Source organism: Pseudorasbora parva, chromosome 15 (assembly GCF_024679245.1).
Source record: "Pseudorasbora parva isolate DD20220531a chromosome 15, ASM2467924v1, whole genome shotgun sequence".
In the NCBI taxonomy this organism is placed as follows: domain Eukaryota; kingdom Metazoa; phylum Chordata; class Actinopteri; order Cypriniformes; family Gobionidae; genus Pseudorasbora; species Pseudorasbora parva.
In genome coordinates this window covers 30,046,104-30,058,665 of record NC_090186.1, presented here as the reverse complement: position 1 = coordinate 30,058,665, position 12,562 = coordinate 30,046,104, and the positions used below count along the sequence as shown (strand labels likewise).

The 12,562-nt window shown below is 39.3% G+C and overlaps 1 protein-coding gene across 2 annotated transcripts in view; it reads left to right on the top strand.

The window, feature by feature from the left end:
• The first annotated feature begins 1,230 nt into the window (after positions 1–1,230).
• The window catches only part of foxo3b (forkhead box O3b), a 36,886-nt gene continuing 25,554 nt past the window's right edge, over positions 1,231–12,562 (top strand). Inside the window, exons 1-2 of one of the 2 annotated variants that reach the window (XM_067417653.1) lie at positions 1,231–1,823; positions 2,647–3,349. In XM_067417653.1, coding sequence (XP_067273754.1) covers positions 2,816–3,349 — 534 coding nt within the window. In that variant the 5' untranslated portion in view covers positions 1,231–1,823; positions 2,647–2,815. Of the gene's footprint in view, positions 1,836–2,646; positions 3,350–12,562 lie in introns of both variants that reach the window. The other variant, XM_067417652.1, reaches the window with a different exon arrangement.

Sequence of the window (12,562 nt, the reverse complement as noted above, 5' to 3'; positions counted from 1 at the left end):
CGCCACGGAGGACAGTAAACGGGTATAACATTTCATGATTATGAATTACGTCATGTGTTTGAATAAACCGAGGCTGGCGGCAGGGGGCGTGTCATGACGGACGACTTCACGCTGGGATTAAAGGGCCAGCGGAAGGTAAATACAAGACATGCCTGGACATTTGTCAGTGGCTCAGATTCAGTTCTCTTTTTTAATCCAGTAGAAAATCTGATGGTGATTTAATATTTAAAAGAATAGTTGGTCTACAAATGTTATAATTTACTAACCACCATTATTTAATTTCGTCCTTGAAAGGATTTAGGCGGCGTTTTACATTCAATGAAAATAGTTATTTTAAATGCCAAAATACAAAAAAGTACCAAAATAGTGTTCTGCAACTCATGCACTCTAGTAGGCCTACAATTCTTCTGAAAATACCAATTTTGAATTTAAACTACTTGCTTTGAAATGTCATTTGTGGTCATATCCAACTGTAATTTGGCTGGTTGTAACATGTTTAAAAACACATTTGTGAATGTTATTAGAATTTCAGTCTGTTCTTCACACAAAACTATTCAAACCAACTTTACCAGTTATATGGACAACTTTAATGGTTCTATTTTTCCCCCCTATTTCTTTTATCCCATATTGCGACAGAGTGTAACAGATTTTTGAAAGGAAAAAAGCGCACTAAATGGTTTAAAGTAAGTGTGTTGTTTTTGCCAGAATATTAGGTTTTGACAGGCTTTCAATAATAAATAAAAAAAGTAAAACATTTACATAGACTAATCACAATAAGATATATGACCTGCATTTGCAAAATAAATAGGATGAATTTATTTCATGCTGACTTTTATTGTAAAGAAAAACCTTAATAAAGACATTTCGCCTATAGTGTTGGAAGGGTGGAAAAATTACAACATTTTGGGTAAACTGTTCCTTGCTTTCCCAAATGTGCCACCATCTCCTATCCTGTATTCAAATGTTGGCTAATTGTGTACCTGAAAATGGTATCTCTGATCTATAGCACATTTCTGATCATATGTCCAGATAACGTTGTTTGCATGTCTGAACTAAAAATTCTAGCAACTGAATCTATATTTGGAAATTCGATAAACTGATATGGGCTCTCACTGCTTGGAGTGACTTGTTTGAACATGTCCTCTTGCCTGTTAGCAGCTGTGCTTGTGGAGCAGTGGCCCTTTAAGAGGCGATCGCATGCGCGGAATCTAGGGGGCAGGTCCCTGTCAGCGGTAGAGGCTGCGTTCCTTTTCTCGCCCTCCTCCAGTCACTCAGTCCTAAGTTGAGCTCGCTTGAGTGCTGACAGACGATTAGAGCAGATAGTCCTCCTGTGCCTTTAGACTGATAGATAGGTGCAGAAAGAGAAGGGACTTTCTAGAAGGGAATTTTCCGTACTGTACCGTCCGTGACGTCGAGGCTTTGGCGCGCGCTCCAACAATGCACTGTCAATAAGTGATAGTTGCGTCTCTACCTTTAACTGTTAAAGAGACTTCTGAATGCGAAGTGACATCGGGTCAAACAGGCAAATAGCACAGAATTATCACTGCAGGCTTCGAGCACGCTTAGTTCTGTCATCGTTATTGTAGTTGTCTTGAGATGACATAACGGCGTTCTGAGTATAGTCCGCTGAATGTGTCGTGGTTCTGACAGTTCAGCTCTTTTGTCATTACTGACTTACAGCCTGTGATGATTGTGGGCAGTGACGCTGTGGCGCTTTGTCCGTGGCTACTGGCGAGGTGCGCTGGAGAGATATAGTTGAATTACATCAGTGCACCAAGTGACTGGAGTGCGACACAGAGAGGAGAAACGGCTCTAGCTGAATGGTGCGTGTTGAGGTATTGCATGATTATAATATTCATTATAATATACATACATACTCATGTATTCACATATGCGCACACACACACGGAGACATTATGTACTGAATTGGTTGTTTACATTAGCTACGACAGTAGGGCTGTCACTATTGTGATATTTTGTCTGACAGGTGATTATTGTACGCAGTGTGTGCAACATTTACCTGTGATACCTAAGATACAATAAAATGAACATTTCATGTTTTTAAAAATGTTTATCTTATCGGTCCTTAGTCCAATTTCCATTCAGGCTGTTGTGGTTGATCTTATTATTAATACATATTTAAAGATTTGTATGCAATAATTATAGCCTACTGCACGAATGATATAGTAAAACTGCTGTTATTGTGAAAGTGAAGAATTTAGGACATACTATATTATTTGCTTTCACAATCACTGTGGTTTTGCTATAGCTATCATTTGTGCGGTCTTCTCCGTTGGAATACGACAAATCTCTTCATATGTGTCATTGTGAAAGTGTAACGAGTGTTGAATTGAAGTGAAACTGGAGCACTTTGTGTATGCTATACACGTAAATTTTAGTTTATACTTTCACGTGACTGTTGCGCGAAATAACGCAGAAGCGTTCGCGCGCACACCGCCGTATAAATAGACACATGAACGCGTGAACATTTTATTATACATTTAATGGCTTTTCTACATTAGCTTAGAATTCAAATTTGAAGTGTCAAATAATAATAAAACAATTACAAATAATTATTTGTTGATATGCTTATGAGTTGTTTTATGTCACATGGCTTTATATTGTCTTTTTGTCTTTTTGAAACAGGACAGGGGGTGTTAATGATCATTAAGATTTGCACTAGTCACTCAAGAAGCATTAAGCACTATTTAGAGTAGAGGTGCATTCATGGAATGCGACTGTGACCGCTTCCCACTGCCTATCTAACTTTGACTGAGACAGTACAGAGGAGCGACAGAGAAGGCTGGTAGAGGCAATGGCAGAGACAACCCATGAACCACTGACGTCATTGGATGTTGCCATTGATCCAGATTTTGAGCCGCAGAAACGGCCGAGATCATGCACTTGGCCGCTGCCGGAGTCCAGTTCGGCGAAGCCTTCGTCCAATGATACTGACATAATCCCAGAGGAAGAGGACGATGAGGATGAGAGCGCAATGGCAATCAATGGTGTGGGTGAAGGAGAGGACAACGGCAGCCCAAGCCTGGCAGAGGAACTGCATCCCAGTAGCGGTCGGGAGAACACAGACTCCCCGCTCTCCTCTCAGCCCGCTTCTGCGACCACAGCGAGTCGGGGGGTGAGCGGTCAAGGTAGCCAACAGCAAACTCCCCGGAAGTCATCTTCAAGGAGGAACGCATGGGGCAACCTGTCCTACGCAGACCTTATCACGAAAGCCATAGAGAGCACCCCAGACAAGAGACTGACACTGTCCCAGATCTACGACTGGATGGTCAGAAGTGTCCCGTACTTTAAAGACAAAGGCGACAGTAACAGCTCAGCTGGTTGGAAGGTAAGCAATCCGATCGAGCAGTGCTTCCCAACCGCTTTCCCATTATTAATACACATTTTGCTCGTCTCTGCTAATGAGATTGAGTTTAATCAGGTGCAATTGATTAAGCAGACATGCAACATGTGTACTATTGTTGTGCCTCTTAAGGATCAAGGTTGAGAATCACTGTGCCAGAGAATTTGTGTGTCATAAGGTATGCAAGTATCTGTCACGCTCCTCATTTATTTCGTGCAGTGTCCTCATCCTGCATCACAACCAGAAACACATGTTCTGACATGTTTGGCACACTTACTCACGCACATAAAACTGGAAAGTTTTCGAAGGTTCGCGTGCGCGTGACTCAACAGTGAAGTAAACTCAATGACTTCACATGTAAACAAACGATTTGGACACCAGCATAAAAATAAACAGCAAACTAGGCGTGATCGGTATGGAAAATTTGTGTGACAAAACTATTTGCTCAATTGGTAAGTTAGTTCAGGTGGACTTTATCTTGTGATTTATAGTTAAAACCTCAAAATACAATATCCTCAGAGCCAAGCCTAATAAATGTCCATGTATCCAAATGCCTTGATGTTCATATGCACGCAGCTCGGCTTATGTAAAACTTGGCATGGCAGATGAACCCCCGCTAGAAGCTGCCCAGACTGTTTATGTAGGTGTTGAATGGCATTAGAAAATTGCGTAACAACTCAGAACGGCGCGAGCTTCTCCTTAGCAGTCAGCAGGCAGCACTGCCTTCAAAAGGGAATGTCATGGTCATGGGCCATAGCCAGCATAAGACATATGGGCCTTTCACTTACAGAGCCAGGGTGCGTTGGGGGAGGGGGGTATATGGTAGGGTTGTGGGTGTAAGGTCAAGGGCTGAGTTTGCAGCAGGAGGCATAGCTTGCCTGTCCCATTGGCCATAAATAGCCATGAATTATAATAGTGAAAGGAGAGTTACTGCTGGGTCTGTGGCAACGGCAAACTATGCAGACTCCTGCTCGGTGTGGGACTGTTTGCTCCCCGACTCATCTAACACGCCGGACCGTGTATGTGCATGATCATGTTTCTCAAACTGCTATGCAAATTATTATCTGTCAGTCAAATGTATTTTATGATCAAATCCTATAACCCCAATTCTACACACAAATAAACACACCTCCCCCAGTCTCTATTAGGAACGAGTAGTAGTAAGTGCCATTTCGGATATGTGGAAAACCATCTCGCAGTGTTCCACTGAACTTTGCTCGTATGTTACCTTGAACTCTAAATATGACACATTCCTGCACACATCTGACGACTGCAAGCAGATCTGTATGTGTGCAGAGTGTGGGTGCTAGTTTTAACACAACGTCAGGTAAACACTCCGGCAATTGGCTGCCTACATTTGCATTTAAATAAATCATATACACGCATGCTAATGAAAATAGTCGTAAGATGTCTTATTCAAACACAAATGTTAGAATGGCTAACCTAAGTAAAGGTGCAAAAATGACAAGAAGCTGCATGAGAGGGTTTGGATGCGTGTGATCTCATAAAGACGCTCCTTTGTTTCTGTTAAACATACTGTTGTGACTGAGCAGGGAGAGAGAGGGAGTGACTGTTAAAGCACTCACCTCTACTCTGCTCTGAATTTTACAGGATAATGCTGTGTGTTTACTTAATGATCTGGTTATACAATCGGGTATGAATGTGGATTAAGTCTAGAATGTGTTTGAAAGTTTTAGATTAATCTTCAAGGTTTCTTTTGCAGGTGTACAAGTGGTAAGATTTTTTTTTTTGATCTATCGCTCTCCTTCACAATGAGCTCCTCTAGTGCCAAATGATGTATGTGCTCTGCTTTTGAAAAAAGCCAGCCTTTAAATTATTCACTTCTTCAAGCATTAATTCGGGCCATTTTATTAATTTTTTAAAGACATCTCTTAAGGATCTCTCACACACATGCACATTTGCCAGCTCACCGCATTTAAACTTGTAATATTGTCTACCACACATTTGTCTCTATCCTCTGTGCTATGTTAGTACCTTGTTTAACCCCGTTTATCTCACATCTGAAATATAATCAGATTATGTAACTTAAAAAGAACAAGCTACTACTAAATGTGTTGCACCATTCTTGTTTCTGGAACACTTAATATGCTGAGCTGCCACGCTAGGCTAGGCCCAATTGAAATGTTTCAGTCATGCTGATGAAAGCGATCTGGTCACCCTCCAGAGGGTCCATATTCTGCGAATTTTACTTGGCACAGTTCCAGGATTTAGGTGGGCTATTTTAAGTGTTTCCTGTAATCTGTTTATTGTCAAGAGAGCGGTGTAAATAAATACAACATTAATAGCGTGTGTGTGTGTGTGTGTGTGTGTGTGTGTGTGTGTGTGTGTGTGTGTGTGTGTATAAGTTGCAAATAAAATGGATGAAATGGAAATGGTAATGACATAATTATCTTCTGTATTGTGACGTACATCTAAGTGTAATGGTTTACTGAAAAAGAACAAATGTAGGGCGGGGACTTGTTTTTTGTATGGGTTGTTGATTAGATTTTGAGATGTGAGTTGGAGGCAGTAGTTTGTGGGGGTGGAATTGAAGCAGACTAAATGACTGGAAAAGTCCTATAGTATAAACAGAAAATAGATCCATTTTCATTTTATGCTGACTTTTAAAAGTGTTTAAAAATGAAAAGATGTACAGACATTTTGCATTCGCTATGATTGATAACTCTTGTAAGTCACAGTTTTGTGTCTTGATTGATTGACACGTGACTGTTGATATTTGGTTCTTTTATAAATACCTGGAGCCTGTACCATGATGGTAGTTTAACAAACTCAGGGTTTGAGGATTAGTAGTACTGATTTACTACTCGGGAGAGAAGCAGTGAAATTAATTTCTCTCTTCTGCAGATTATTACATGATTGAAAAATATTAAAGGTCCCGTTCTTCGTGATTCCATCTTTCAAACTTTAGTTAGTGTGTAATGTTGCTGTTAGAGCATAAATAATACCTGTAAAATTATAAAGCTCAAAGTTCAATGCCAAGCGAGATATTTTATTTAACAGAAGTTCCCTTTCAAAGCCTACAGTGAACGGTCGGTTTGAACTACACCTCTGCACTTCCTTCAGGAATGACATCACTAGAACCGTTTGTTGACTAACCCTCCGCCCACAAGAACACGCAAAATAGGGGGTATGGTTTTGTTGCTCTCCCACGTGGAGAAGAGCGCGCATACAGCGCTTGCATCTCCCCGTTATGGTAAGAGGCGGGACCTTTCTGGGCGAAGTGCGCTAAGCTGCTGTCCAATCACAACACGGGAAGCGCTGGCCCAATCAGAACTCATTACGTGTTTCTGAAGGAGGGACTTCATAGATCATGGAAATCATCAGGCCGTTTTTAGGACAGAGGAAACAGCAGTGTACAGATAAGTAAATTGTGTTAAAAATACTGGGGGTTTTTTTAACACGTGAAACATGAACTCATGTTATATTGCACAATGTAAACATAATCAAAGCTTCGAAAACACGCGAAGAACGGGACCTTTAAGAGTTTAAACAAAGTTACACAGCAAGAAGAAAAGAGCTATGAATAAGGACAACTTAAAGAAAAAATATTATCTTCAATGTAAGTGTAAGTTGTGAAGTTAGTTTAGTATATATAGAGAGAATTGAACATTTAAGCTCAGTAAGCTTATTTTTTAAATGGCTTTATTTATTGATCTTAAAGCTTGCTTGTATGAATTTATATAGGATATTTATATTAATTTTAACAAAGTGCCTATTATTTGATTAAATAAAATGATAAATGTGTCATTTATTAAGGGTATAATAATTACATAAATTATATCTAAATCATTCAAAATTATTGTTTTTATAAATAAGCATTGTTTGCCATGTGGTGACCTTTAATTTGGAGTAGAAACAGGAGAAGTAACACTGCATCAGAAGTGTTTCACTTTACTCACAGCTGATTGGTCCAATTTCAGTTTGAGATCTCTTATCCAGAACATAAGCTGCCCTGGAGCAGGTTAGCCATGGACGTAAGTTACTATGGCGATGAACACAGCTAAAAGCCAAACCACTTTAATGGTACCTAAAACCCAGAATTGGCACAAATTAAGTTTAAACATATCTGGCTAGCCAGCTAAACTGGCTTCATGGTATAGGCCCCTGGTCATGTGTGTGAGAGTGCATAGCCAATAGTCAACTAAACACTTAAATGCGCACAGCAAGGAGCAAAAGGCGTCATGAAAGACAGCATTAAACATGTCTCAAATGAACATTACAATAATAATGAACATAAACAACTTAAAGAGCACTAACCTGTACCACCTGACTACTGCAAATTCACTACAGTATTGATAGTGCTGCCATTGAAACGCATAAATTTGAGTCACAAGTCACTATAGGCCTATTCACAATGCACAGACAAACGCCAACAAACACGTTTGTAGGATTTGGTCAGATCAGTTTGTTACCCCTGCTGGCGTTGGTTGGGGTTTGTTTTCACACCACTGAACATGTTCAATAAGTGTTGGTTGGTGTATGTTGGGGCAGTGTGAACATGACTAAAACTAACAGCCAACTTGTTTGTTGATGTTTGTCTGTAGTAAAAGACATTGGTATCTCGGTACTGACATTTTTAAAATGTGACGCTTTGAGCATTGTTGTGTGGAATCGTAATACCCTCTGGCTGGCCATTGTGCTCACACTGTCATCAGATGTCTGTGATTTGGCTACAATGATCAGCCCTTATAAAACATCTTGTAAATATACATCAGGGCCCCTTTCACCGAACGCTTACACAGATAAACACATGAGCATTTGAGCATACTGTACACTTGTGCTTTCAAATGCTCCTGTTCATTGATCATTGCAGGCAATCACATAAAACATACTCAGAGGATTGTTTTAGGAAGCTTAAGCCTCACAGATGACAGCTTCAACCAACATTACTCGCTCTTACTCGTACATACAGTATGCACTTTCCCCCTCGTCCAGCAGACATTTTCATATTTGAAAACATTTGATTAAAACAGCCTTCCTGATGGGGCAGCATCTACAGCAGAATGTTTGAAGATCATATGCTGCGGTAAATACATTTGAATGCATTTCTAGTTCAGCTTGGGCTTCTTCCCACCTTTGTCATGCCCTCAATGTACCTGCTCAGTTTTCTAAAGGTGTACTAGCATGGAGCTCTGAGGTTTTTGAAAGTTTAATTTGTTTTGTTCCTGATCCGTCATTTCTAATTACGCATGTCTGACTGCCACAGTGCAGATAAATAGTTCTCGCTAAAACTTTAATTGAGCACAATAAAGTTAGGTTTCTATGTCAGAAGCCTTTGGCCTGACAAAGCCAGCAGTAATAAGATCAAATGCAGCTTTGTAGTTGATTATTGCAGTGAACACAGAGAAAGGATAGTTTTAGGGAAATACTTTGTCAGTTATCTCATGCATCAGATAACAGAGAAACATTGTCAGATAGGAGTGGGCGATTATTAGCCTGCTTCTGGGGACGCAGAGGATCTATTTTGGTGCTTGTATGTGGGAGTGTGTGTGTCGAAAAAATTGTATTGATTCACACAGATTTTGGTGGTGGTTATGGTTTCAATTGTGAAGTAGGTGTTTAAATATGGTTCTGTGATGATATAAGGTTTTCAGATCCTCCTTGACTAAGCAAATTTATTTGCTGTGACGTAGCTAACACCACAGCAGCCACATGTGCAGTGAATTTGGTAGTCAAATGTATGATGGCTTGTGTATCTCACAGAGACATACACTGAAACCCAGGGCAACATTGTATGGGTTTAATAAATAGGCTTTTTGACACTTGATACTTCAGTTAAAAGTTTCAGAAACTTTACAGAGCTACAGGTTTGAATATCCATCAAATGCCAGGTTTACAGTTTTCCTTTATCTCTATTGTGGGTAGTTTCCACCTAAATTCTTAGGGATTTTCCCTCTTCACTGTGGCCTTTGGATTGCTCACTAAATATATCTGTCTGAATGTTACTCAATCTGCATAACTTTTTAGGTGAAAGTATTTTCCAAGAACTGCTGTGAACAGTACAGTTTTCCATGGTGCAACAAAGTAACACCTCTTATCAATACAGTGTGTTCTAAATAACAGGCCAATCAGATGTTCCACAGGTGGTGAGGTCATCAGCACAGGCCTATTATCTGTTCTAAGAGGCCATTGCCTCGCACACTATCAGTGGAGGCTTATCTCTTTTCACTGCACCTTCAGTGTTTACACACCTGTCTTTAACCTGCCCCTGGGTCAGTTCTGGTGATATGGATGTTAGTGGAGGCCAGTGGATCAAGCTGAATGGGGCCAAAGCGCTGACTTAGCAGTAAAGTCGGCAACAGTTCCAGCTGCTGGACACATCAGCAGTTTGTTATCAGCCAGCTCAGTCAGAAACAGGAAGCAGTATATCAGGAACATTATGGGCTAAAGTAATGTCGCAAATGCCTTTTGGCATGCACTTTTACACAGCTGTTCTAATCTTTAACTAATTTTGTATTTTTAGTTACTTGCTCAGTGCCATCCCATTCACCCCTGCCTGCCCCCCCCCCCCCCCCCCCCTCTTTTTTTCCATCTTTCTCTCTCTATATTCTCCCATGTGTGCTACAGTGTTTATGGGGGCATGAAATCGCTCCACAGCTCCTGGGCATCAAGTGTACCGTCTTACTCAGACTGCCATCACTGACATGTCGCTTGCTCTGTTTGTCTGTATCTGTTTCTCATTTGTTCTTCCTTTGCATGTCACATTCTCAGAAAATTCCCTATCTCTGTATATTCCAATCATTATATTTCTGTAAAAAAATCAGTGTACAGTGCAGTACACCATAATGTAAACATAATTGATGGTAGAAGATGAGTTGTGCTTCAAACAATTTTGGATTGATCCACAAAAATATAATAGTGATTGGAAATTAAATCATAAAATAATATTTTGATTTAGAGTATTTTTTTGAGAATCTATCTCCAATTTATAATGTTATAAATAAATAAATAAAAAGAAAGAAAGAAAAAATGTTTCTTGAGCACTAAATCAGCATATATATTACATATATAATATGTTAAAATGAGTAAAGGGTTATATTAGATTGTAAAAATATCTCACAATATTACAGGTTATCATCACAAGTTTTATTTGTCATGAAAAGTAGGCAGTCTTGGGGAGCAAAGAATTAAAGAAACATTAAAGAATCTCACTGACCCTAATCTTTTGAACAGTAGTGGAGAGTAATAGTTTGCTTGAGCGGCATGGAGAGTCACATGGTTTAATGAGTAAACATGCTCCTCATTGACTACACTTGCAAAGTCACATTTTCTCAATGCTGCAAACCAAGCATGCAGGGTTTGCAGAGTTTACACAATCTGCTGTATATTCATATACCCCTATGATGACATCCCCCTTTGTTTTTAAGGAGTAGTTAAGAGGCCTAAATCGGGTTCATCTATTTTCTCTCATTCCCATGGTCCCATGATGCTTTTGACATGCACAAAGGCAAATTAGCACAGACACATGCACATGCATACACCCGTTTTCTGGTAAAAGTAATGCATTTCCTTGCTCATATGCTTCAAAGACAGGGCTTTTCTTTTTTTGTGTGGATGAAAGCATGTGCGCTTGAGTGGCCACATGCAGTAATGTACTGTGAACTCTCAAACCGTTGCTTGCTTGTGTGTGTGTGTGTGTGTGTGTGTGTGTGTGTGTGTAAATTAACATTAAATATAAAATATTTAATCATTAATTTAAACTTAATAGTTAATGAATTAATATTTGATATATGTTTGGGCAATATCACACTTGTAGCTGCGTGATATGGCTGTATATTAGCACGGCCGTGATTTGGCCGAAGGTGCCATAGATAATCACAGCATGTTGATATATAGCCATATCGCATGGCTACAAGTGTGATATTGCATTTATACAACAGTTTGACAGCACAAGTGTGTAAGTTAATAAGAAACAACAACAGAATTTATTTTAAAAACTTTTGCGCAGAACTACTTCCTTCCATCACGGATTAAAAAATCTCAAGTTGACAGTTTGACAGTTGAGCTCAGGCCTCCGTTACTAATTCTAAAACGTCACTTCAGAACTAGTAATGAAGGAACACTGAGTCGCTTCATTGAAGCTTGATGTATTATGTAGAGTAGAGTATTATGAAAGATCGACAAAACAAGTGCATAACCTGCATCTATCTAATCTTATATCATAATCACAAAATCAGTATGAACATCTGTTGTGGAAAGTGATATCTTAACAGTTAAGGGTATTTCCCATTACAGCGCTAGGCAGTGCATTTGTAAGTATTATTGATTACAACCTTGTTTCAACCTTATAATATAAAAGTCTTTGCTACTCACTCATAAAGACTCTCATGCCATCTAATGATGTAATAATGTAACTTTAACTGAAGTTGAAATCAAAATCAATAATGGACCCCTTCTCAATATAAAATTTGTTATTTCTCAAATATTTTAATAAATAATATTTAAAAAAACAATATTAGCCATTATAAAAAGTAGAAGAAGTTTGTACAATAGGAAATAAACACAAGCAAACAGTCATAAAAAGTGATGAGCCTCTCTGCAAGTGGAGTGATACAGTGAGACGATTCGCACACAGAATACACACACACCTTGTATGTGAAAGGAACTTGTCAGTGTGTCTATGGTGTTACATTATCCTTCGTTTTCTACTTTTTATTTCTCTCTGTGTAGAGGCCCAAGAAGGGGTTACATGGGGTACCAGAAAAAGGGGCCCCTCGCCTACTCTCTTCTTCTTCTTTTTTTTTTTTTTTTTTTTTATCTGAGTTTCCCTCCTTCTCTTTCTCTCAGATTACTGTGAACGGGTGGGTGCGGGTGAGAGGTTACACTTTCCCATGTTGTGTGTAAACCTTGAGGAAACATACAGCCTATACATTGCTTTGAATACAAATGGCTCATTATACAACAGTGTATGAAAGCTATGTATGAACTTTTCTAGTGAGAGATCTTCGTTGGCTTGGTTGTCATTGCTACAGTTGCAATATAAGTGGTTTATGCTTGCTTCTAGCTGAATGCTGAGTGTTTATAGTTCACCATCTTGATCTTATTCCCATAGGTCCAAGTGAAAATAAAATAACCACAGTTTGTGCTACTTGGATACAGTGAAACTTCACAACAAAAACACTGGTGTGAGCATTGTGTTGCTGTGGTATAAAACAGTGAGTTGGCTATGCAAGTTTT